At 42.5% G+C, this 27,954-nt stretch overlaps 1 protein-coding gene across 1 annotated transcript; it reads right to left on the reverse strand.

The window, feature by feature from the left end:
* On the reverse strand, window positions 1-27,928 carry pcca (propionyl-CoA carboxylase subunit alpha). The gene is made up of 23 exons (XM_084948960.1): window positions 27,828-27,928; window positions 25,202-25,279; window positions 24,997-25,044; window positions 24,242-24,310; window positions 23,144-23,257; window positions 22,096-22,149; window positions 21,887-22,018; window positions 16,920-16,956; window positions 14,745-14,823; window positions 13,591-13,693; window positions 12,671-12,765; window positions 9,482-9,632; window positions 9,017-9,160; window positions 8,563-8,637; window positions 8,412-8,480; window positions 6,878-6,953; window positions 6,582-6,795; window positions 6,051-6,153; window positions 3,762-3,860; window positions 3,307-3,360; window positions 1,775-1,915; window positions 787-864; window positions 1-309 (listed from the first exon to the last, which is right to left on the reverse strand). The coding sequence occupies exons 1-23, from the start codon at window positions 27,903-27,905 to the stop codon at window positions 241-243; spliced, it is 2,160 nt and encodes a 719-aa protein (XP_084805086.1). The 5' UTR covers window positions 27,906-27,928; the 3' UTR covers window positions 1-240.
* Between the last annotated feature and the right edge of the window lie 26 nt (window positions 27,929-27,954).

The raw sequence follows: 27,954 nt of genomic DNA on the forward strand, positions 1-27,954 counted from the left end.
TTATTTTATTTGGAAAAGTTTGTTTATTTTTGTCAGTCAGTTCATCCAAATTTCAATGTTTGGCCTACCAACAACAATATCTATTAAGCAGTAAAACCTAAGTACAACAGAGTAATTGGAACAGTCAGCTGAATCAAAGACACAAGACAACTGTGTACACCCACACCAACACTGTGACACAGTTCAACTCCATCTGTCCCAGTTCACACAAGTCACATATCAAAGGGAACAGATCATGTTTTATTCCAGCTCCACAAGCAGGTCTCCTTCCCCCACAGTCTCCCCCGGCTTACAGTGGACACTCTTAACCTGTAAGGACACACGTGCAGTTAAACACAAACTTTAAATAGTGCATTTACAGTTTTAGAAACACACCACTTAAACTCTATGCTCTGGATTGCGGGTGTCAAACTCCAGTCTTTCAGGGCTGATGTCTGTCTAGACTAGAACTTGACTGAATGCTGAGGTGGCAGTTCAGCCATTTGATTCATGTTACAGCAGCTCATGAGTGCAATAAACAAACTTTTAGAAGTACATTTTTCTAAAAACATTTACTTATATATATATATTTAAATTTACTTGAGTAGGGTTAGGGGTTGCCTCCTCAGCATGCAGTCAGGTCACTGTAGTCTTGCTAATCACATATTAATTTTATTTAGGTGTGTTGCAGCAGGAACCATGGAGAAGTTTGAAGAAACCAGCGTTTGAGGACCGGAGTTTGACCCCCCGACCTAGATAATACTACTGAAATCTAGTGATGGGAGTAACTGTCACATTTCCTGTTACCTTTGCTTGCTTGACAGCAGTCAAACTGTTCTGCATCTTCATGGCTTCAATTACACAAATCTCCTGACCTTCTGCAACCTAAAAAAAACAGAGTGTGTAAAAGCAATGGCTTAACTGTAAATGTTTAAGAAGGGATAAGATGACTAAAAGCTACTCCTGCTGCCTTCCGTGCACCATTTGTCAACGTGCACATATTCAAGAGATTTATTTGAAGCTCAGGCTGCCATCTACGAGGCGCGACAGCCCTGTTGAACAAACAGAGACTGGCAGCACGTAGACTCCAAATGTTTCTTGTGACAAACTGATGGCATTTTGTTAACTGCAAAAATAATGGTTTTCCTTTCTTTTCACTGATAGGCCCAATCTCCTGGCTCTGTTCCCAGTGGTGACTGGACCTGGTCTTATAGTGTTTTTCTACTTTACCTGAGCAGTCAAAGCTCTTTATACAACATGCCTCATTCACCCATTCATACACAGGGTGCTCAACCTCATTTAAGCATTACGCTGGTAGTGAAAGATGGGCAGCATCGCCAGTTTCTGAGGAATATGAATAATGTTAACATGGACAATTATGAGAACCTGACAGAGTAATGTGAGTGAACTGAAGATAAAAACATGGATTAAACAGATAAAACACTCTAGTTTTGGAGTAAAACTGAGTTTGGTGTGATTGCAGAGGGAGAAAAAAAAGGTTTTCTGTGGTACATTTAAAATAACGCCCAACAACCTTCAGTGACTCTAATCTATGAATATATAAGAACGTGAAATGTCAAAATACATTCACAGGCTGTAGCATGCATTCAAAAACTCACCAACTTAAACTTTGATTCTATGATTGAGAATTAAAATAATGTTGAATCTTAATCATTTCTGCACATCTGCACAGTCTTACCAGCAACATGTCAACTACAACAGGCTTTTTCCCCATTATGAACTATGAACTCATTAAACAGCATTTAAATGATGTGTACATATTGGAATGTGTTACCGTATCTCCAGGTTTGACAGATACAGCCACAACTGTTCCCGGCATCGGTGAACGCAGGATGCTGCTCGTGTCCTCTGAAACTTTTTCTGGCATGTAGGAGTTCAACTCTGCAGCCAGCTTGGACAGAACTCGAACCTTAAACTATATATATTTACAAGAAAAAGAAACGGGGAACAGTGGGATGTTTGGCACTGCAATATATCAATAACATGGAAAGTTCTAACACACAAAAATACATATATATATATACACACACACACACATATATATATTATATATATGTGTGTGTGTGTGTATATATATATATATATATATGTGTGTGTGTGTGTGTATATATATATATACACACACACACACACATATATATATGTGTGTGTATATATATATATATATATATATATATATATATATATATATATATATATATATATATATATATGTATACATATATATATATATATATATATGTATACATATATATATATATATATATATATATATATACACACACATATATATATATATATATATATACACACACATATATATACACACACACATACATGTACATACACACACTGAACAGTCAAGCAGTTTAGACATTTTACCAAACTCTGTAATCTGCACTGTACAAATAATACATTTAAACAGTGCAGATTTATCTATGATGCACACAATGATGCATTATGAGCATCCTGGGGTCCAGCTCAGGTACTTGGAAACCAGCGGTGGCTAGCACTGGACACTGATGAGCCAATTCATGGCAGGCACTCCTCAGCTATCCCAAAACTAAGCAAAATAGTCTGAGGAAATGAGCTTTTCCACAGCCTGCTGCAGGCGACAGACTCCAAGATGAAGCTATTACTAAGTTCAGATTTCTTGACCAATCACAGGGTTTAAACTGAAATAAAGTAAAAGGATTTGTCTGCTGGTTCTTTTCTATGCTTGCAGTGCACTTTAATACAACATGCCTCGTTCACTCATTCAAGCACTTTTATCTATCTTACATTCACACACATTCATACTCTGATGGATGCATCGGAGAGCAACTTGGGGTTTGTGTCTTGCTCAAGGATATCTGGCATACAAACTGGAGCAGCCATGGATTGAACCACAAACCTTCAGATTAGTAGATGCCCTGCTCTACCTCCTGACAGCTGCCTCTGGAGCCCTACAAGCTAACCAAGCTCAGTAACACTCATCCAAGTTCCCTTCAGTTTCTGATTCTTGGATTAGCACCATGACAGGTATCGACAACCTTGTGGCAGCTTCAACAATGGAGGTGTGGACCACGGTCACTTGGAATCAATGTCCCCAGCCGACTCTGAATGCAATCAAAACTCTTTAATCGGTGGGAACAGAAGAGTCTGAGACTGGAGCCACTGCCAGATGTTCCCAGCACACCCTCACTATACTTTTGCATACACCAGGTTTCTCCAGCATCTCCCCCTTTCACCTGATCAAACTTTACACCCTGTGGTTATCAGTTAGCTTCCAAACACTAGCCTACATTTTGAATAATTCAGTCTTACCAAGGTGCCCAGGTACTGTAGGACAATCACTCCTGCAGCATCTCTGGAAAGGCACTATAAAAAAGAGAGAATACATTATCTGTATTACAGCTGACATCTTTCATTATTTTATTGTTACTGGTGAGTTTAGCACATTTCTGTTCTACATTAGTTCTGCCAAGACGCCGGTGTCCCCCAGTTTAAAAACTGCGTCTTCAGAGGGTCAGGCAGGAATGAGGCATGAAGTAACTGAATGCACTGATAAAAGCTGCACCACATGGACAGACAGTGCTCTTTCTCCACCATCATCCAAGGGAATATCTTCAGGTAGAAGGAAGCTGCATGCCTTCAGTAGAATTTATGAAGAAAATAGAGCGAACTATCAAGCCACTTTTTTGGTTTTACCACTTTTCCACCATATCACCATGGCTCCAATCCGTTTGAGGTCTTTTTACCAACACTTAGCTGTGTGTTACCTGTAGCATTCTGTGTGTGCCGTTGACTGTGAGTGGCAGCAATGGGGAGGCCAGATTCAACGCTCCCCAAACTTCCACCTTCGCTCCATCTATCTCCACCTGCAGACACAGTTAACACAGTCTAACTGGAGAGCCGCTCTTTCACATCACACAACGCTCACACTATTGTTTTATTATCTGAATGAATGGGGACTTCTGATGATCACCAGTAGCTTTCCAATCAAGACAAATTCTGGCTTGAATTCCTATTAACTAATCTTTAAATTCATATTAAACTTAATCTGCAGTCAAATGCACTCACCTGCCATTTTATTAGATACACCCTTTCACCTGCTTGCCACCCCATGGCTCCGTTTCTATGTAAAAGGTCAGGTAACTGAATTTAAAGTAGTGATTATTTTCGACCTGCTGTGTGAACGTACTGCTTCTTATTTAGCTCTTTTCTACTCTTTGTAACTTGCCTCGTTCACCCATTTACTCCCATTTGCAAAAGCACTTTTTTCTATGCTCTGTTTCTGTCTCCCGACACAGTGTAGATAAACTTTGCTCCCACAGAGGTCAGTTATCATGTTACCAGTATTACTTCCTCACTGCATACTCTGAAAAAGAGCAGACGTTTGACTCCTTGGTATAATTTCTAAATGTGCATTAAAAGCAGATATTTTGTAAGGTGGAGTGGAAAGCCAGGAAAAATAGTTTGTTTTTTAAATCTAGATGAACAAACAAACCCAACCCTAAACTGGGACATCTCACCTCATCACCAAGAGGACAACCCCAGCTCTGTAGCCAAGCTGAGTTAGAGGTCTGCTAAGCCGAGGACTTTAACTAGCGATAACATTTAATCAGACCCACCGTGGAACCAATTCCCAGTGTGGACTGATGAGACTGACACCATCTCTAGTCTTGATATTAAGCTTAAAACGTTCCTTTTTCATAAAGCCTCGTTAGGAGTCACCATGGATCAGGGTCATGTGATCCAGCTCTCAGTAATGCTGCTGTGGGCTCAGACTGGAGGACTTCCCTCCCCAGGTATACACACACACCGCTGCTGCGTGTGATAAATTGTACCCATCAGTTCCCCTCTCAGCCAACCAGTCACAGCAGATGGCAGCTCCTGTCTGAGCTTTTCCTCACCAAGTGCTGTTGATAGTGGACTGTGCGATTTTGGGTTTTCTCTATCACTGCACTTACAGGACAGATGGAGCCTCCTGCCAACTGTTCTGAACTCAAACTGATTTGCAGAGAAGTGAATGTCTTCAGTGTTCTTTGTACATATTTGTAAGTAAAAAGGCCACACATTATTATTCTTCACAAACGAGAGTCAACAAGTTAGTAAAATTATAAAGGAACAGAAAACAGTGAAAGCTTATAACGTTATATCATCAAGACAGGTCTCACCTTTTCACAGAAGGCTAAATCAGGGACTGGAACAGGCCAGACCTGCCCGTCTGTTTAACACTTCTGTGTTTGCTCACAATTCAATTCAGTTTTATTTACACAGCACCAAATCACAACAACAGTCGCCCCAAGCTGCTTTGTAAGGTAGACCCTACAATAATACATACAAAGAAAAACCCAACAATCATGTGACCCCCTATGAGCAAGCGCTTTGGCGACAGTGGGAAGGAAAAACTCCCTTTTAACAGGAAGAAACCTCCAGCAGAACCAGGCTCAGGGAGGGGCGGGGCCATCTGCTGTGATGGCCATATTCACTACTTACGTTTGTCGTCAAAGGAGCTTGCAAGGAAAGCGTCTGGACTTCTTTAAGTTACTTGAAGACGTTTCACCTCTCATCCGAGAAGCTTCTTCAGTTCTAAGGTCAAATGGTGGAGAGTCCCAGATATAAACCTAGTGGGAGTTTCCCCCCACAGAGGGACAAAGGACCCCCTGATGATCCTCTAATCGCCTGAGCCAAGGTGTGAAACTGGGTGTGGGTCCCAATCAGCCAGAGTTTCCCCACCTTATCATGTGAATTCCTGAGGTCAGATGGCCCAGGATGTGAGTGGGCGTTAAAGCGTCTGGGGAAGGAACTCAAAACTGGATTATAGATGGCAGAGAGTTGGTGTCGTAAACCCCCGCCTCTGTTCAAAGATGGTCGCTCACAGAGGACATAGATGCTTCTTTCACTCCTCTAAAGTGAAAAGAAGTCCAGATGCTTTCCTTGCAAGCTCCTTTGACTACGATGACCTGGATGACTGAGAACCTTCACAGACATACTTACGTTTGTCCTTTTCTCAGCTTTCTAGTACAGCAAGAATGAACGAGAACAGATGTGCTTTTAATACTCACAGTATAAACAGTTCCTGATTTGCTGATTTGCACATCCTGGCGTTCCTCACCCAGCTCCACACACAGCTCCCAGTGGCTGCATTCCACAGGAGTGGAGGCCACCCTGAAATGAACAAACTGCTTCTTTAACCGAGGCCTCATCGCTGCTCCTGAGTTCAGCTAACGCAGCGACCCCATAACTGACAGATGGGACACAGAATAATGGTTTGGATCTATAGATGTCAGACGTGCTAAAACGAAACTGACAAGTTAATTTTAATAATAATGCCCTTTATTATAAGAACTTTAACTTTAATGTTTAAGACAACAAAATATCACGCAGTGTATGAAAATCTGCTGGTGTATGAAAGAGATGATGTGGATTGTAGTTTAAAAGTACTGTGAGTGCTCAGTACCAGCTATATAAACACCAGTCCACTCAGGCTGAACCGTGATTGACTGCACTTTGATTTAGGATACAACTCCAGCCCTATTGCTTTCTCCCCAGAATCCCATCACGTAGCACCAAACAACAAGTACTGCAGCATTCACCTCTGGGTGCTGAGGACCTTTGCTGAACGAAGCTCAGCAGCGATGTAGAGCACTGCTGCTGATGCCAACAGCTGCCTTTTTGCATCTGCCTCTAGCTGATGGCCCTTAAAGCCATCAGGGTAAACCTCTGGGAGGAAGTTGGTGCTGATGTGACCAGAGACAAAGCGAGGATGAGTGATGATTTCTCGCAGGAGAGGAATGTTGTGGGTCACACCTGGAAAGAAAACGATTCAACTTTAGAGAAATAAAACCCAACAAATGTTGTTTTAGTGACAGACTACGAACATGTACTCCACCTCTGATCACATAGTTATCCAGAGCGTCCTCCATCCTACCAAGAGCTTCAGCTCGTGTAGCTCCGTAGGTAATCAGCTACAAATTGATATCAGAGAATATTAATATGTTATTATTGAACCAGTCAAGTCACCAGGAGCTGCTGTGAATCATCACTAACACGGCTAGAGAAACAGAACATCCTATAACTGAGAATGAGCACCTGCACTCTCACAGAGCACACAGGTGAAATTTCTATCACCCGTTTCCTTTTAAACACATGCACTGATTTAATGTTAGGTGTTTAATTCCTGGATAGGCGGTGCATGCTGGTATCGTCCTGTCGTATATTCAGTGATGAGCACAATTCCTGTTCAAGGGCTGAGCACTGAGAGCAGAAAAGTGCTAAATACGAATCTTTACACAAGCAACTACACCACTTTCTATCAAACGTTCACACTTACAGACTCGTGTCAAGAGCAACTTGGGGTTCAGTATCTTGACCGAGGATACTTTGGCAAGCAGGCCGGAGCAGGGATTGAAGCACCAAGCTTCTGATTAGTAGACGACCTGCTCCACAAACACCCCATCTTACCCACTGTGTCCTCAGCTGTACACTAGATTCAACGAGGTGCTGGAAACAATCCTCAGATTTTGGTCCACACTGACACAACAGCATCATGTGAGTCTCCCATTTCACCACATCTGCTGGGCTGAGACCTGATGAGCGCGGAGGTCATCTGAGTGCAGTGAGCTCATCTTCATATTCAAGACACCAGACCGAGATGATCCGAGCTTGGTGACACGATTGCTTCCAGCAGGATAACTCGCCATCAGAAGATGGTTCACTGTGTTCATGAAGGGATGGACATCGTCAGCAACAACACTCGGGTTGGCGTGGTGTTTAAATGATGCTCGGGTGGTGCTAAGAGGCCCAAAGACTGCCAATAAAATATCCCCGCAGCCTTAAACAAGCTTGGTCCAGCACACACAGACCAGGGAACACTTTTCAGCTTTGTGCAGTTTTGGTGAGCCTGTGCACACTGTAGCCTTAAGTTTCCTGTTCTTAGCTGACAGACACGGCAGGCGGCGTGGTCGTCTGCTGCTGTATCTGCTTCACGGGTCAACATGTTGTGCATTCAGAGATGCTCCTCTACAAACCTTGGTTGCTGTAAGTGACCGACTTCTGTTGCCATCCTATGAGCTGAAAGCTGTCTGACCTCTGGCATCGTGATATCGTGACTCTTACTGAAGGCCTGACTGAGTGCCGTTAACGTGCACGACTGACATCGCTCAACCTTTTCATTTTTATCATTGTATTTATCTTTTTTGGTCAGGATTAAATGTAGAAAACAAAGAAACTTGTTTACGGTGACAGAAAGAGGACTTTTACTAATCTGGCCCACTTAAGCGGCTGTATGTGGCCCACGAGTAAAGGGAGTTTGCGACAGCCGTCTTATCAGCAGTCATCTGTGAAGCACCGACCTCCTTCAAAGATCTGATACAAATAAACTTTGGAACTGAATGGTTACATTTTGCATCCAATATATCACTGACCTTAGAGATCATGGGATCATAGTAGATGCTGATGTCACTTCCCTCCTGAATGCCGCTGTCTACACGGACCTGGAGGAAAGCAGAGTGAGCCAGGAAACGACAGCGTCCGGCAGACTGTGTGTTTAAAAAGAAAACTGACTGATCGACTCACTTTGTCAAGGTTGAGTGGCTCCTGGTATTGAGACAGGCGTCCAATGGAAGGAAGACCAAAAGACTTGTAAGGATCCTACCAGAGGAAACAGGATTTTTGGGTGTTTTTACTTTTATTCGTGTTTCACTCAGAAATGATTTTTGTCGGCGGACAATGAGCAACGACAAGTTTGACTGAATGTAAATAAAATAAAACAAAAAAAGATGCTGTCTTTAAACAAAGGCTTTAAATTATTTTTTAATTATTGCACTGCTTTTATATTTTCTGCAGTCCCAACTTTAGCAAAATAAATTTTTAAACATGGTGTTGGGATCATCTTCATATTTTATGTGCTGTATTTTCAACTATGTTTGCAAAGCTGTGTGATTAAAGTAAACGAGTAAGGTTCATGTGAGCTCAGTTACCATTACAGGTGCACACACACACACACACACACAGACACAGACACACCTACCTCTGCGTAGACACGGCACTCAATGGCCCAGCCATTTATTGGGATATCTTCCTGTGTGTGCTGCAGTTGGTAACCCTTGGCAACCCTGATCATCTGCTCCACCAGATCCAAGCCAGTGATACACTCTGTAATTGGATGCTCCACCTGGAGTAAAAATCAGCAGTTTATGAAGTACAGACAGGATTCAGCTCAAACCAGCCACTAAGACTGTCGGGGTCAAACTCTGCCTTATCTCAGTGAGTTTGCTCGAGTGTAGGAACAGCAGGCTCTCTTTAATTTTATTTTTCCCTGTGAGGGCCAACAGACACCCTCTGTAGTTTTCAGAGAAGGGTTCAAACTTTCCTTTTTGATAAAGCATATAGTTAGGGCTGGATCAGGTGACCTGAAGGTGAAGGTCTCCACCTTACAATATAAAGCGCCTTGAGGCAACTGTTTGTCATACATATAAATAACATGGAACTGAACCTGTAGTCGTGTGTTCATCTCCAGGAAATAGAAGTTCTTCTTAGAATCCACTAGAAACTCCACAGTCCCAGCAGAGGAGTACTGCACAGCTTTGGCTAGTTGGACTGCTTGTTCACCCATTGCCCGTCGTGTGACTGGGTCCAGGAAAGTACTGCATGGACACGACACAGAAACTCAAACTCGTTTCACTGAAACAAAAACAAACAGCTCAAGTCTTCCAGCCACCTTTCATTGCAAATTATTAAAGAGCAAAATTAAAAATCTGTGTTTTATTGCTGATTATTTTACACGTGATTGCTGCTTCGCTCCATCATACAGGCTAAAACAAAACATTTTTGAGGCATTTCTCTGAAATGTACGGCGTTATGGCAGCTGTGGGAGAGATGAGGACGGAGATAAACTCCGGGAGTCACAGGCTGATCTGTGATTACCTACTTTGGAGGACCACGTTGCTTCCCTGCAAACTAAAGTAAGGGCACGAGTGAAAAGGAACAAAACTCTGAGTAAATATGCCAAAGGAACAGCAAATTAGTCGGGGAGGACACAATGAGGAGTCAATATCAAAGAAGAAGAAAAAGAGGAAGGAAGGAAATTCATTATAATTAACGAGGATGCTATTGCCCATCCTGTTAAAATTAAAAACCTTTAAAGACTATGAAAATAAAGCACAATAGATTAGAGCTGCAACAATGTTATCATTTTGAATGATTCGACTTTGCTTTGACACTTGATTTAATGCACAGTTCTGTAACACTCAGTCATGATTAAAAACAGACCGTGTGTGTGTGTGTGTGTGTGTGTGTGTGTGTGACTAAACCAGACTAATGTGGGCAGGAAAGCAAGAAATTAGGGAAGTAAGAACGCAGCTTGCTAAGTGTTTTCTTAATTTGGCTCTAAATACATTTAAAAATAAAAAACACAAAACAAACTATCAAACAGTAAAAAATACAACCATGGATTGCACAAAGACCAAAATGCAGGTCAATAAGCATGCGGACTAAACATTTTTGTAATTATATAGAACTTGATAGCAGCTCCATGTACAGCGGAAGCAGCTCGCAGATGCAGCCTCTAAAAAGCTTTGGAAGAAAAAAAAAGTGGATGTGAAACCAAAGTAGCCTTACAGAAGTGTCAAATAATGTCTCAATGACCTTGTAGCACCATATCACCCTATCAGAGCACTTCGCTCTCACACTGCAGGCCTACTTGTTGTTCCTAGAGTATTTAAAAGTAGAATGGGAGGCAGAGCCTTCAGTTTTCAGGCCCCTCTTCTGTGGAACCAGCTTCCAGTTTGGATTCAGGAGACAGAAACTATCTCTACTTTCAAGATTAGGCTTCAAACTTTCCTTTTGAAAAAGCAGTTGACCCCGAATCCTCTGTTAGCTATGCTGCAATAGGCCTAGGCTGCCGGGGGCTTTCCCATGATGCACTGGGTGTTTGTTCTGTCTTCCTCCCTTAACCTTGCAGCAGATGGCCCCGCCCCTCCCTGAGCCTGGTTCTGCTGGAGGTTTCTTCCTGTTAAAAGGGAGTTTTTCCTTCCCACTGTCGCCACAGCGCTTGCTCATAGGGGTCATATGATTGTTGGGTTTTTCTCTGTATGTATTATTGTAGGGTCTACCTTACAGCATAAAGCACCTTCAGGCAACTGTTGCTGTGATTTGCTGTAATAAAATATAATTGAATTGAACTGAAATTAAATAGAGATAAGAACAGGTATAGCAGGCGTGGGAGGATATTCATTTTTATGGAGCCTAGTTTGGCAGTAAAGGCAGGTAGACCATCCTGCCAAGTCTTTGTTTGCTTCATACAGCTTTGGTGTATTTTTAGTTATGTTGCCCTCAGGGTATTTTAGTGATTTAAAAGGATTTCATAAAGGATTGCACTGTTTATTTTAAAAGATATATCATAATATCATCCACGAACAAGCTGTATGATTCTGTTGATTGATTTCTATTCCTGTGATTGAGTTTTCTTGTCTAATCCAAGTGGAATCTTTCAGTTAGTGAGCCATTGGTTTTAATCTAGCAGTGAGATTTTTATAAATCGCTTTAATGCACTGAATGGCCTTTTCATTAAATCAAAATCTTCCTAATGTTAAATAGATTATTAACTTTGTCGAATAATTTTTCTGCATCTAAACTGATCCAGGCAGCTGATATTTGATTTACTTGTATTCTCTGTATTACATGTGATGTGCTCCTCATATTGTCTCATGTTTGTCTGTGCCTTACGAACCCCGTTTGATATTATAGTGGTATATGTGTTATACTCTACACTCAGGATAGTGATTGCTCTAGAAATTTGACATATTTCGTGTTTGTTTGTTCTTGGTTTGGGAAGTACGGTAATGACAGCTTCCTTCCAGCAGGGGGAGTACTTTCATTATTTAAAATCCAGTTAAAATAATGAAAGTATGTTGATGTTTTTTCTTTTGTGGCTTTATTCTGTCCGTTTCAGATCTTCTTGAAGATGTATATATTCTGTTATTGTCTCTTTTATAAGATTGCTTGAAATTGGAAATATTTGACCCCCATATCACTGCTTTTAATGCAGCCCATAGTCTACAAATCCTAGTGTGTTAGCTACTATACTGCTGCTGCTCTTTTCCTTGACTTGCTATGTGAGCTATAGTAGATATTGTTAAAACCATTTCTTTTCCCCGTGTTGTGTTCATGATAAACGGGTCTCCTGTAGGATGTTTATCTGTGTCCTCCCCTTTCTTAGTTCAGTCATAATTCTAACCCTTAACTGAGTTTCCCAGACCGCTGACATTTAATGACAAGATTTTAATCTCCCCATGTTTCACCTCCATGTTTTACTAATTGACTAATTAGTAAAAACTAATTAAAGCGCTTTGAGTGAGCAGAAAAGCGCCATATAACAACCAGTTTGTTTACTATTTACTTGCTCTATGTCCATTTGAAGCTGTGGTGGGGCGTGGTCTGCGGTGCCGCTGCAGGGAAGATGGACGCACCTGCACGGCATCTGCAATCACGCCTCGCCGGCACAAAGGCTGTGCTGTCTGTCAGTACATCGTTGTTGTGATGCGAGTCGGGCTGTGAGCTGGAAAGCTGCAGCCGACTGAGTCGATTGTGTGAACGACAACCAAGTCGATAAAGATGTCGTCGGGTCTGTCGTGGGTTCTTTACAGAAACAAATAACTGCGAAGCCCAAAAACGTCTCACTAACCTGGGCGCCTCTTCCACTACCTTCTGGTTCCTCCTCTGGATGGAGCACTCCCTCTCATTGAGCCACAGAGCATTTCCATGTTTATCAGCCAACACCTGAAACAGGTTTTCAAATCAACACACTATGTGGTTTACACATGTCGCTGAACATGGCTGCATGTTAGAGCATCTGTCACAAAAATCCAGAAAATTATTCTTTGAAATCTAAAAACTTTATTAAAAATAAAAAACACTAAATTCACACTTAGATCCTCAAATGTGAGCTGGTACAGTGACCTTTAGAAAAAAATGCAAGAAAACCATTCAGCATCTTAGTCAAACAATAATCGTGTGTTTTCCTATTTTTCAGGTTTTTGTAAAATTTTGCATAATAACAAATATTATGTTTTAATGATTTTGGTAAATACCAACACTGTTAATTTAGGGCAGCTGTGGCATAAAACCTTTAATTAATTCAATGCATTCCTAAGCGCTGCACACTGGGATCCAACAGTTTGAGCCCACATCAGAACCTGTCACTCAGAGTGGACGGCTGTGACCTACGAACTTTTCAGGCTGGATTCAGCCAAACTCTGCCTCCCGTCTGCAGTCTCAGCAGAGAGGGAGAGTCGTTAGGCTACGCTTTGTTCACGGTCTTATTAGTGCGGGCCTACTGCATGTCTGACTCACAGGAGTCAGTGTGACCTTCTGACTCTTCAAGCTTGTTTGCGTGGTGCATTCTGAGATGGCGTTTTGTGAGAGCTGTTAGGTAACAGCCTCCTCTCGACTCGACTGAACAGACTGTCGTGAAGTTTGTTTCTATTTCAGTGAATCTAGAGCTGAGACGAGGAGTTTAGGAATCAAAGAGTCACCTCCGCTTGCTCTTTTGGCTTTCATGTATCCATCAAAGTTAAAGGAGATCAGTGTAGACAGTCGATATACCTGAATCTCTATATGTCTGGGGTTGTCTATGTATTTCTCAATGAGCAGCCTGTCGTCTCCGAAGCTGGATGCTGCCTCCTGCGATGAGAACCGGAAACCTTCCCTGTTAACAGCACACCCACAGATCACAGCAGTTTTAAAGAGCAAATACAGACTTTCCATTGGTCTACAAGTAACAACAGGAAAAACAGTTAAGTAAGTAAATAAGCTTCAGTTTAGAGCACAAGGAGTTGAATGAATAACTTTAGCAATAACAGGTGATTTTGACTAACGACACTTTTCAGACGTCTGTAAAACACACGGGGACAAAACAAAAAGGAGGACCTGGACTGTTTAATGTCTCGTTTACAAAGTTCATATAATATAACTGCTTGTGTTGTTAGGTTATTCAATGAGTTTGTATAGTGTTCTGGAAGAACTTCAGAGTTCACTAATGCCTCTTTTCCACTAGCACCCACTCCACTCTGTTCTGGTTGTTTTCCATTACAGTGGAGTACCATTTGCTTGGGGTCATTAAACGCTGCCAAAACAACAAACATCATTACAATGGGAGACTCCGGCCTGGTACCAGGTACTACCATCTAATGGAAAACCCTACAAACCTGAAGCTGAACTGACCCAAGCAGCTACTAGAGGAAAAGGCCCACACATTTCTGGCCACTAGTTTAATTAGGGGCTGAATCAGTGTTTGGGGCAATAGTATTTTAACTGTGGTATATGGAGCTACTTAAGATCAAAGAGTTTAACTAATGTGAGCAGAAGACGCTGCACGAGCATCTTCTATAAGCTGCAGACGTACGAGCTAATAGCAGTAGCTTTAGTCCTTATATTTGCAATATAAGACTGTACAGTATTACCTGAGGTAGAGTACTTTAAGTCATTACTACATAAGCAATGCTTGTAATAATAAAAACAATTACTTCTACGTTTTGTTTAACACATAATTGAGTGTGTATTTACTAAAAAATAGTAAATGGCCTGTATTTGTATAGCACTTTACTTAGTCCCTAAGGACCCCAAAGCGCTACATTCAGTCATTCACCCATTCACACACACACTGGTGATAGCAACACTGTAGCCACAGCTGCCCTGGGGCGCACTGACAGAGTAGCTGATGGGCTCGTGTATACTGAGCATGTGACCAAGTACAATACCTCGTCTCCTCATCGTTCCAAGCAATCCTCATTCCTTTCCCTCCTCCACCTGCAGAAGCTTTGATCATCACAGGGTAACCTGGCAACAAAACAAAACAACTGCAAAGGTGCTTTTTTCACAGTCAGGCAACAGAACAGAACAGAATAGAACAGAATAGAACAGAATAGAACAGGACAGAACAGAATAGAACAGAACAGAATAGAACAGAACAGAACAGAACAGAATAGAACAGAATAGAATAGAATAGAACAGAACAGAACAGAACAGAATAGAACAGACTAGAACAGAATAGAATAGAACAGAACAGAATAGAACAGAACAGAATAGAACAGAATAGAATAGAATAGAACAGAACAGAACAGAATAGAACAGACTAGAACAGAATAGAATAGAACAGAACAGAATAGAACAGAATAGAACAGAACAGAATAGAACAGAACAGAACAGAACAGAACAGAACAGACTAGAACAGAATAGAACAGAACAGAATAGAACAGAATAGAACAGAACAGAATAGAATAGAACAGAACAGAATAGAACAGACTAGAACAGAACAGAATAGAACAGAATAGAATAGAATAGAACAGAACAGAATAGAACAGAACAGAACAGAATAGAACAGAATAGAACAGAACAGAATAGAACAGAACAGACTAGAACAGAATAGAACAGAACAGAATAGAACAGAACAGAATAGAACAGAATAGAATAGAATAGAACAGAACAGAATAGAACAGAACAGAATAGAACAGAACAGACTAGAACAGAACAGAACAGAATAGAACAGAACAGACTAGAACAGAATAGAACAGAACAGAATAGAATAGAACAGAACAGAACAGAATAGAACAGAATAGAATAGAACAGAACAGAATAGAACAGAACAGAACAGAATAGAACAGAACAGAATAGAACAGAACAGAACAGACTAGAACAGAACAGAATAGAACAGAACAGAATAGAATAGAACAGAATAGAACAGAACAGAATAGAACAGACTAGAACAGAACAGAATAGAACAGAACAGAATAGAACAGAATAGAACAGAACAGAATAGAACAGACTAGAACAGAATAGAACAGAACAGAATAGAATAGAACAGACTAGAACAGAATAGAACAGAATAGAATAGAACAGAACAGAATAGAACAGAATAGAATAGAACAGAACACAATAGAATAGAACAGAACAGAATAGAACAGAACAGAATAGAACAGAATAGAATAGAACAGAATAGAATGAAACTTTATTATACAGCTCTTATAGCAGGAGGAATATAGACCTATAGTAGTGTGTCTGTGTGTGTTTGTGTGTGTGTGTGTTTGTGTGTGTGTGTGTGTGTGTGTAGGGGGGGGAGGTATGAATGATCCTGGTGAAATATTCAGTGTACAAACAAGATGCAAATGAGTATCAGCAATTACAAACATGTGATATGTCAATTAAACAGGTGATGAGTAAGATTATGTTAAACTGTGTAATAGAGTCTGACAGCTGCTGGTCACAATGTCCTTTGGTAGCGCTCCTTCCTACACTGTGGGTGTAAAAGTCCTTCCTACACTGTGGGTGTAAAAGTCCTTCCTACACTGTGGGTGTAAAAGTCCTTCCTACACTGTGGGTGTAAAAGTCCTTCCTACACTGTGGGTGTAAAAGTCTGCTGCTGAACGAGCTGCTCAGTGCTCGTACAGTCTCATGCAGGGGTGGGAGGTGTCGTCCATGATGGATGTTAGCTTAGACATCATCCTCAGCAAAACCCCAGCAGCCTTTTAAGACTGAGGAGTAAAACAGACTCTTTATATTCACACACTGTGAGTTCTGCTTTCATCTGTTCCATCTCTTCAGATATCGTAAACCTACACAGCGTTTACATCTTTAGCTTCTGTGTTGAGCACATTGGGTTTTCCTACAATGATATTTTCAACATAATAAATACAATCACCATTGCCATGTGTTATCTTTTGGTAACAGCTCCATGAAGATGTGATGATTGACAGCAATTCAACAAAAATAAATAAATACATTTAAAAAATAATCAGAAATAGGAGTAAACAGCTCGAGTGGGCCAGGAACACGTGTGTGGGAGATCATGTCTGCAGTAAACAAACTCACCAAGATTCTTCCTGTCATCACTAAAGTTTACTGTAAACTTTTAGCACACAGAAAAACTGATGACTTACCAATCTGCTGTGCAATCTTCACAGCTTCCTCTGCAGTCTGACACAGGCGAGGAGTAAAACAAAGTATTTAAGGGCAAATGCACATATGAATATATGGATCCATTACTATTAACACATGCGGTTTGTTCACAGCAGCAATCACCTCTACAGCTGCACTTATTGCAAGAGGTGCAGAACTATTAAAGTGCTGAGCAACAGCTCAGCAAAGCAAACTTTGAGAAGTCTGAAGAAATAAATTGATTCCTATTTTAACTGAGACACAGCTGATCAAAGTCTCAGCTCTGTGTTGTGATATTGTAATTTACTAGGTTGTTTTTCATGATCTGGCTGCTGTAACCAACTTTTTGGGGATAAATAAATCACATTTCATCTTCACAACAAAGGGAATAATATAATTTTATCATCTGTTTACATCCTGTTCAGAACTTTAAAGCTTAAAGCGTGGAATTAAAAATTCAAAGACAAAATCTTTAAATTCCAAAAATGAGGTTTTGCCAACTTGAATTCCTCCCTCAGTCTGAACATGAAGGTTCGTAACACCTCTATGAGAATCAGAATGGACTGCACACATCACACTAAAGTGAATGCAGAGGAGAAGGAGCAGTATTAAGCCAAGCGTTGAAACATTAAGAGGTTAGAGTGATGTGCAAGGAGACTTTCTGAAGAAGCTTCGCTGATCAAACGCAATTTTTAGCTGGTTTTTTAGAACTACATGACTTTAAAATGTAACACCATCGTGGTTTTTATTGTTAAAATGGTTAAACATAATTGCATCGTATTACAGCACAGCAAAATAATTGCACAATTTTTTTAAATGACAAGAAAAATATGCCATAAATATTAACATATGAACATTTGCTATAGATGCAAAAATCCAGTTTAGCTTCTGTGAGTGAAGTTGCCCCCCCCACCTTCTTCAAATCCAACAAAAGTGGTATCAAACGTTTGTGCTACGTTTGTGCAAAAAGTTTCGTTTGTGCTGCTTCTGTTTTAAAGATATTAATAAAAATTTCTAGAGGTCATCAGAGGTCAACCAGCCCCCCACATTAATTAAATCCAACAAAATGGGTGTCAATCAACTGTGCTATGTTTGTGCTGCCTCTGTTTTAAAGATATTAATGAAAAGGTAAAGGTCAAAAGGTCAACCAGCCCCCCCACATTACCCAAATCAAACAAAATTGATGTTAAACGTTTGTGCTGCAAAATTTTTTGTTTGTGCTGCTAACATTTTAAAAATTTTAATAAAATAACGTCTTGATGCGTGATTAATCATCCAGGTAAGTGAATCCCAAAAGGTTGATTCTGTTCATCTGGACATTTTCAGTTGGAGAAACGTTTCGTCATCATCCAGGTGACTCCTTCAGTCTCAGCTGACTGCAGCTTTCCCAACCTTATAAACAGGACATTTGCATAGTGAAGGAAACTAGCACCACTGAATGAACAAAGTGCTGGGGGGTTAGTTCCATGATTGTTAGTATGCAAATTCTTATGACCATTGATCAATGACAACTAATCAAAGCCTACTGATTAATGTCCATGAGTACCATTCACAGAAAGTGGGGAATGGCTACAATCACAGCATTGTAGGAAGGTAAATGGTAAATGGCCTGTATTTGTATAGCGCTTTCCTAGTCCCTAAGGACCCCAAAGCGCTTTACATGTCCAGTCATCCACCCATTCACACACACATTCACACACTGGTGATGGCAGCTACATTGTAGCCACAGCCACCCTGGGGCGCACTGACAGAGGCGAGGCTGCCGGACACTGGCGCCACCAGGCCCTCTGACCATGGTGGTCAGAGGATGGTGAAAGATGTACCCTTGGGCCCCCCTTCTCGATTCAGAGATGGTCAGCATCCTGACAGCCCGATGGACAAAGCTGTCTCTCAGTCTGTGTGTTCTGGCCCGGAGGCTCTTCAGTATCCTTCCTGATGGCAGCAAACTGAAGACGCTGCTGAAGGGATGAGTGGAGTCACCTGTAATGGAGAGGACCTTCCAGGTGAGGCAGGTGCAGCTGCTCTCACTACCCGTTGTCATTTTTTCCTGCAGAACCCAGTGCAGGAGTCATACCACACAGTGATGCAGCTGGTGAGGATACTCTCAACTGTGCCTCTGCAGAAGGTGCTCATAATGGGGGTTGAATCTCTTGTGCTTCTCAGTTTGCAGAGGAAGTAGAGTCGCTGTTGGTCTTCTCCACATTCAGGGACAGGTTGTTGTTGCTGCACCACTCTGCCAGATGGTTAACTTCACCCCTGTAGTAGATCTCGTCGTGGGTCAGCGGAGTGAAGAGAAGGGGGCTCAACACACATCCTTGGGGAGCCCCCGTATTCAGTGTTGTTGGGCTGGAGGTGTTGCTGCCGACCCGTACTGTCTGCTGTCTTCCTGTCAAGAAATCTAGCAGCCAGTTATACAGCAAGGTGCTGATCCCCAGCAGATCCTGTTTGTGAATGAGTTGCTGGGGAATGATGATGCTGAAGGCTGAACTGAAGTCTATGAACAGCACTCTGACATATGAGTCTCTAGTGTTCAGATGTGCGAGGGCTGAGTGAGGGGCAGTTGATTCCATCATCGGTTGAGCGTTTTGACGAAAGCGGTAATTTGATTTGATGCATGACTAACCGTTCAAAGCACTTCATAATGATGGAGGTGAGTTTGACAGGACAGTAGTCCTTAAAGCAGGAGGTAGATGACTTCTTGGGTACAGTAATGATGGTGGAGGCTTTGAGGCATGTGGGAACGGCGGTACTGATTTTGGCAAGGGATCTCCACACACTGTCTGGGGCGATCGTGGCTCAAGAGTTGGGAGTTCGCCTTGTAATCGGAAGGTTGCTGGTTCGAGCCCCGGCTTGGACAGTCTCGGTCGTTGTGTCCTTGGGCAAGACACTTCACCCGTTGCCTACTGGTGGTGGTCAGAGGGCCCGGTGGCGCCAGTGTCCGGCAGCCTCGCCTCTGTCAGTGCGCCCCAGGGTGGCTGTAGCTACAATGTAGCTGCCATCACCAGTGTGTGAATGTGTGGATGACTGGATGTGTAAAGCGCTTTGGGGTCCTTAGAGACTAGTAAAGCGCTATACAAATACAGGCCATTTACCATTTGTTCACCACGGTCTGTAGAGTGGGCTTGTAGTCTGTGATGGTTTGTATTCCTTGCCACTGCCTCCAAGTATCTCTGCTGTCGCTGAAGCTTTGCTGTAGCTGATGCCACGTGACAGGTTTGCCCTTGCTGTTCTTCGGCTCACCTAATTCCCGGCTCTGAAGGCTGCATTTTTCAACCTTAGGAGCATTTAAACCTGACCTGTGAGCCATGGTTTCTGATTGGCCCGGACAGTGATAGTCTTGGTGTCACGACCTGCAGGATCGGCAAGGTGCTGATCAGAATCTCTCCACTCCTAGCCCTCCTTCTCTTCTCTTTTTCCCTCTCTCTCCCCCTCTCTCCTTCTCTCCCCTGTTTTGCAGGGGGCGGAGCTCATGGCGGCTTCACGCCCTCGGTCCACGCCTTCCTGGATTGGGAACACCTGGGCCTCATCAGACCAGCTGGTATATTAGAAGGAGATGATCAGCTGTTCAACGCTGGATTGTTGTGAAGGCTCTAGTCAGTACATGTCTAGCTCAAGTTTCCTGTGCCTCCGTCTCAGAGACTTAACGAGTGTTTCTTTGTTCCTAGATTCCCCGGACCCGTCCCCGTGTTTCCCCGTGTGGAGTGTGGAAGGAGCGACTGGTCGCTAGCGGAGAAGAGAGAGGTTGAACTGAGCGCGTGTGTGATTTCCCCGTTTTCCCTGAAGCCCTGCCCCTCACGTCTTGTATATAGCACTAACCCCACACTGTCTGTACATACACTTGGTCAAGCTCTGTAAATAAACCGTCTCTGTTTAAATGCTACTCAGGAGTCCTGCGAGTGGATCCTCTAAGCAACCCGTGACACCTGGTCTCTGTGACATCACCGATGCATTTTGGGATGCAGGCAGTGACAGTTTCTGTATATTCCTGAAAGTCTGTGGTGCTGTCGTGTGTGGCAGCCTGTGGTGGAAAAGCAGTCTTGCAGTGCCTCTGAGGACCCTTCTGGCCACACCTGTACCTGCTTACGAACTGGTTTGGTGACTTTGACCAGAGGCCTGGGGGAACCCATGGCACACCTAGGTTTCTGCCTGTACTGACCCTTATGCAAAATAGGTGGAATTAAGACAGTTCCAAAAGCAAACAACTGATCAGTGCTGAGAGTGGTCCTGTTGCTGAGGGTGGGGTGATCCTGTGATCTCTTATGAACGACCTCCAACGCTTCCGTGACTGGGATGCAAGTGAAGACAGATGTAACATCTCTCTCTCACTGTACATGTGCTGTGTATAAAACTAGGGAAACATAACCTGCACAAACAAAATAATTTGCAGGACAAATGTTTGACATCAATTTTGTTGGATTTGAAGAAGGTAGGGGGGCCAACTTCACTCACATGTGTTTATAAGGGTGGGAAAACCTGCAGTCAGCTGAGAATGAAGAAGGATGAGTGACGAAACGTTTCTCCAACTGAAAATGTCCAGATGAACAGAATCAACCTTTGGGATTTACTTACCTGGATGATTAAGCACGCATCAAGACATTATTTTATTAAAATTTTTAAAATGTTAGCAGCACAAACAAAATTTTGCAGCACAAACCAGCACAAACGTTTGACATCAATTTTGTTTGATTTGGGTAATGTGGGGGGGCTGGTTGACCTCTGATGACCTCTAGAAATTTTTATTAATATCTTTAAAATGATAGCAGCACAAACGTTTGATACCACTTTTGTTGGATTTGAAGAAGGTGGGGGCCAACTTCACGCACATGTTTAGCTTTAACCTATTAATTGAAAAAAAAAAATATATATTAGTGAAAAACAAAAACCATGACACAGCCGATGAACACAGCCCTCAGACTTGATCTAGCAAACGCCTTCTCGTTTCCATGCATTGCCGTTTTGATGGCCCTACCTTGACAACGCCATCGAATCCTGGGATAGTGTTGACTTTGGCAGCCTTTGCAATTAGCTTGCTTTCAATTTTATCCCCCATTGCCTGGATAGCATGGGTGTCTGGGCCAATGAATGCCACACCTTCTGCTGCCTGGCAACAAGACAAAGTACCATGAGACTCCTAACAGACTTTGTGTTGAGAGAGAAGTAACTCACTGCATAACTCACCAGTCGTTTTGCAAACTCTTTATTTTCAGACAGAAACCCATAACCAGGATGAACCTTAGAGAGGAGAAAAAAGTCACACTTTCAAACGCAAATATACTTTAAAGGGGGTTTGGAAGAAAACTCCTTTCATGCATAAACAATTGCTTAATTGTACTTATGAATTACAAGCTGTTAACATCAAAAAGAGTCACAACAGTATTACTGCATCTGACCTAGAAGGAGACTCTAGCAGGACTGTCAACACGGTGCAAGTCTGAATGCATGTTAAAGGCCTGGACACTCCTGGCCGTAGGACTCCAATGTAAATAGGTATACATCATGCACTTTGTCCCCTTTCAGCCACTGAACAGGTGGCTGTAGCTCAGGAGGCAGAGCAGCTCATCTAATAATCAGAAGGTTGGTGGTTCAGACTGCACGAGCAAGACACTGAACCTTAGTTTCTCTCTGATATGTTCAACAGAGTGTGAATGTTAGATAAAAAGCACTTTGATAAACTCACCCACTGTACTTTGCATTGTTTTATAAAGAATACATTACAAGCCTGTCCCTTTTATTTTGGCGGCAACAACTTAAAACAAATTACACTCATACATGTGTGTAAGCAAATACATCATCAACATAAAAGCCTCTCTGCAGCCCCACTGTAACATGACAGAGGACACTGCAGGAAATCTGAGCTTCAACTGAAAAACAAAATGACTCTTTGGACTTTGGAATACAGAAAAGCATCATCTGAACATGAAGACAGAAATCGATTCGGACCCAGAGTTACCCCTCTGCCTCCTAGTAGATGCACCTGTCGTATGAATTTCAAAATTTTACATCACCTTGTTCTCAAGGTATTCCATTCACAAGATTTTCAGAAAACTTGACCTCTGACCTCTAACCTTAAGGATGCAGTCACTGAGAATCAAACTCCTATAAGATTGTCAGTAGATGCACCTGTGGTATCAGTTTGAAACTCCTGGTTCTCGGGTCATCGACTTGGGCTAAATACACAAAATGAATATGCAGACGCCCGTCTGCACAAGTCATGTCATTCACTTACAGCTTGTGCTCCAGTCACTCTGACGGCATCCATGATGGCATCCATGTTCAAGTAGCTTTTACTGGTGGGGGCGGAGCCAACACAGACCGCCTCATCAGCCATCTTTACATGAACCTAGATCCATACAGAGCAGAACATTAACATCCACAGCAGAAGGTAAACCGAGGCTCACTGTGCGGCTAAAAAACCAACAACAGTTTTCACTGCACAGTAATCTACTCATATACCCATTCTTTGATTAAAGATTTTATTCCAGATGATGTGCTTTAAAGTCACTAAAATGGTAAAACAAAAAAGTGAAAAATGAATGCAAAGTTCATGTAGAACCCAGGCACACATGTTGGGCTCGCTTTCACATCATACTTGTAAAAGAGTTACAGAGAATCATTTGTTTGAAGCAGCGGAGGCCTCGGTGACTTTTTGCACTCCGTTTTTCGGGGTGATCTGAAAAGATCTGAGCTCACGCTTCCTGAAGTGCCACTCTGTTTTTGTTTGAGTTTAAGTGCACTTTTTGTATAATGTGCACACGGTGTTGTTCCATGGCATTGCTCTACCAACGTCCCACAAACAAAGCACCGACAAACATCGTTTAAAGCTCTCCTGCTGCTCACAAAGGATCTTTTTGAGCCAAATGTTGATTATCATTCAAACAAAGTTTACACTAAAAAGGTGATAAAACTTTAAGGTGGTGGTGTACATGGTAATGTCAGCACACAAACAAGGGTTTTTAATCATCAGTCAGGTATGAATGACATTAGTTATTATACCTGACTGTAACACAGTCAGTGCAGAAGCATCAGCTGATTTATCACTGATCCAACACTGAAGTGTTAACTATAAACTATGTAATATAAAACCATGCATTAACTGTTAACTCTCAGGATAAAGTATTTAAGTTAACCTGAGCTTGAATTTACGTTTAACCTACTGAATCACATTCAGATCACACTGAGTTTGAAAATTCAAATGAAACCCTTGAACACAAAGACAAGTCCTCAGGTAAGTGTGAAATAAAACCAACATGCAGTTATTCAACACGAGGTTATGTCTAACATCCGAGTTCCCCTGCTCCCTGGAAATGCACAGGTCGTGACTCACAGCGCTGGAGTCTACATCACTGTGAACAGCCACAGTCTGGATGCCCATCTTCTTGCACGTCTTGATCACCTGATTGAAAACAAGGAAAATACCTCACAGTAGAACATATCAGCAGGCACAGCCAACTGCACCAATCAGCTGCAGCATTAAAAGCACTGAGATATGAATAATATATAGATGATGTCATTATCTGTATTGGAAATCATGGATCCCGGACGTTTACCCCACCACCACAGCCCCCGTGCTGCTACATAATATCAGGCAGCTGGTGGCTGAAAGGTGGACCCACTGATGCAGAAATTAGCATGAGATGAAGAATGTAGGCAGAGCACCTTTCACAGCTGAGCCCTGCAGAGTTTCCTGCTGCAGCAATGAGACGGGCTGTGAGCTGCAGCTGCTCCCTGCTTCATTTTAAGATGAACAGCTTGACACGTCCACGCATGAAACACATTCATCGTGACCATCACTTAACATTAATCACACACGAAAACTCTATTTACAGCTGTGTGAATGCTGTTTTTGGCATTTGGATAGGTCAGGGGTACTGACCTGTTATTGTCAAGGATCACTTTGCTACCTGTGGTCCCATACGAGCACAAGTACTGTCACATTTAAAGAATTCTGGCACCAACTTGATGTGAAAGTCGATACATATCAGTGGCATTTATCCGTAAAGTCAAAGTGGAATTTACTCTTAGTCCCCCCAAAACAACCAGCTGTTAACTGTACATATTGTGTGAGTCAATGAGAGTTACCCTGCAAGCAATCTCTCCTCTGTTTGCAATGAGGATCTTATCAAAGGTCTGCGGAGGAAGAAGACAAACAGCAACGTTGCATTACTACAAAGACTTTTTACTCAACTTTGTACTGAAAGTAAAAGATATAGATTTTCTTAATCAGCATTGTTGAAAATATGAATGAATACAAAAATGAAATAAGCAGACGAGAGCCATGCATTACCTTTTCATTGGGACTAGATATGGTGGAATACTGAGCCTCTCTCTGCACAACACAGCATCTGGACTGGAGAGGGGAACACTGCAGAGCACACAGCACAACTTTACTGTTAGTGTACACACACACTGAGTCAATCTGACCTCATTACTGATTCTTAGAAACAAGTAAATATCCAAACATGCTACAAAGAGCCTCTCATTGAAGTTTAAGTCGGATATCTTCCTTTGAAGTTTTGCTTGAAGACTTCAAAGCATTCTTCTTCATTTTTAGTCACAGTTTTGAGCCGGTAGAGCAGTGTGCTTGTGGCTGAAGTTCTGCACAGGTGAGCAGGAAAAGACTAACTGCACCTACTTATGCTCGCCAGCTTTGACAATAATCGGGTTTATGGTTGAGCTCGATCGCCACCTGCTGGACTGTCTGCCTGCCTGCAGTCAGTGTGTAACCAAGCAGCTTTGGGAGGAGAGCGCAGAGTGCTGGAAACAGCGAAAAGTGTCACTGGCTGCGCTTTTCCTGCTTTATTTGTTGTTTGTCTGAAGCTTTGGTCCGTGTTGCATCGCTCCCCGCTGGGACTGCGACGATTCGTCGAGTAATTCCAACGAATCGATTATGAAAAATTCTCGACACACATTCTTCGCATCGACTGTCGTCTAACGCGCGGCTCTGTAGCAGATGTGTTTAAACACCAGCGTTCCTCCGACATTTTCAACGGAAACAAACCTGCAACAGAAACGTATGTAGGAGCAGTGAATGAACGAGAGCCCCCAGCTTTAACATCACACTGCAGAACAACAGCAGCAGTGATGATGACGCGGGCACAGTTTAACGTGGAGCCGGAGTCTGTCCACACACCGTGACATGCTGAGCGTGGAAGAAACAGCAGCGCTGTTCCTGGAATCAACGTTAAAACCTTTACAGGGAAAAAGTCACGGGAGGTCTTCATCAAAGCACCTGATCAACTTTCAGCTACAAAGTGTGTCTGACACAGCACAACATCCGGATTAAAACATGCAGATGAACTGTTAACTTAGCGTGACTCCGTGTTTGAGTTGCACAGCTCGCTGAAGGCTGACAGGTGTCGCGATAAGGTAGCTACCCCCTGCATCGGGAGCGCGCACTGTGCATGGAGAGCAGTGGCATGAAGCGGGGAGCTTCCAGCGACCTTCAATCAGTAGATGACCTGCGGTACCTCCTGAGCTACAGCCACTCCAAATGCATGACATGGCCTGAGCTTTTAACTATTTGTTCGCAGCTTGTCGCCTGGTTTCCGTCTGCCTGTGTTTGAGGTGCCGGTGTCCCGGTTGCACAAACACGGGATGTTTGGTGTGCAGGGTCACAGCAGCTGACTCAGAGCAGACAGAGGAGGGAGAGGGCAGCACAGTCCCGGGAATGTCTGTGGCATGAAAGCGTGAAGCAACAGGCCACGCAGTCACCCGCAGTATGGGCTCAAAATGTGGTCATAAATGTTTTGTACTTGTAAATCAGATTTGTATGTGTAAAAAGAATTTGTGTGTGCGTAAAAAAGATTTGTGTGTGGACTTAGCCAAAAAAACCCTGCAAGTTACAAGTACGAATTCTGACCCTATTTTTTTTTTGAAGAACTAGCAAAAAAACAGAAACTCTTGTAGAGGACAAAGTCAGAGCTAGAAACGACAAGGAGCAGGTGCATCTAGTACAGGTAGAGCTGCTGCAAAACCCCACAGAGCCCAGCAGCCAGCAACAAATTCTGGATCCTTAGCTTTTAGTTAGCAGTTAGCATTAGCAGCACATCCTGCGTCCGATGTGAAAGGACTTTTATGCTGCGCACTGTGACTCACAGCAATGGTCCCGGGTCAGCCCTGACTTTGTGTTAAACTAATCCTAAAGTAATAATGGTGTTTCTAACCACTGATATAGCACAACTTTATCCTTTCAACAGCTGCTGAAAGTTAAGGGACCTAGCTGCTATCGGATATTTATATAGAGATCCTCCAGCTTCAAACTGTATCACCCTTCAAGGACCTGCAGTTCAAAAAAGCGCCCCTCCGACAGCCAAACCCATCTGTGCTCTGATTGGATTGTTACATTTGTGATTGACATGACATTGACCAATCAGATGAAAGGAAGAAAAATAGGGTCAAAATTCGTACTTGTAACTTGCAGGGTTTTTTTTTTTGGCTAAGTCCACACAAATCTTTATTACGCACACACAAATTCTGTTTACACATACAAATTCTTTTTACACACACACACACACACACACACACACACACACACACACTCTGTTTACACATACAAAATCTTTTTTACACACACACACACACACACACACACACACACACACACACACACACATTCTGTTTACACATACAAAACTGATTTACAAGTACAAAATATTTATGACCACATTTTGAGCCCATACCCGCGAGACTCAGTGTCTACTCTGCTGCACAAGATACGCGACACAGCAGCGCCAACATGTCAAGTTTCAGCGCTATATACTTTGAAACCTCTAACAGTGTGGTACAACCCCTCATAATGGAAACTCCAAGTTTGTTTCCAGCGGCTGTTCCGTCACAGACACTGTGGACTGTGCGTTAGCTGTTTGTGGAGGTCCTCTGAGTGAAAGCACAGACCCTCGCGGTCAGCTCACCTTTACAGCGAACAGAAGCCTCTTTAACGTCGAAGGAGCACTGTGCGCCGCCATGTTGCCGATCATCCACAACGTCATGACGTAGCGTGCAGAGCGCACAGCCGCAGGAGGCCAGTGTGGTGCCAAA

This window comes from Perissodus microlepis, chromosome 13, assembly GCF_051167445.1.
Source record: "Perissodus microlepis isolate ML-2025 ecotype Zambia chromosome 13, ASM5116744v1, whole genome shotgun sequence".
NCBI lineage: Eukaryota > Metazoa > Chordata > Actinopteri > Cichliformes > Cichlidae > Perissodus > Perissodus microlepis.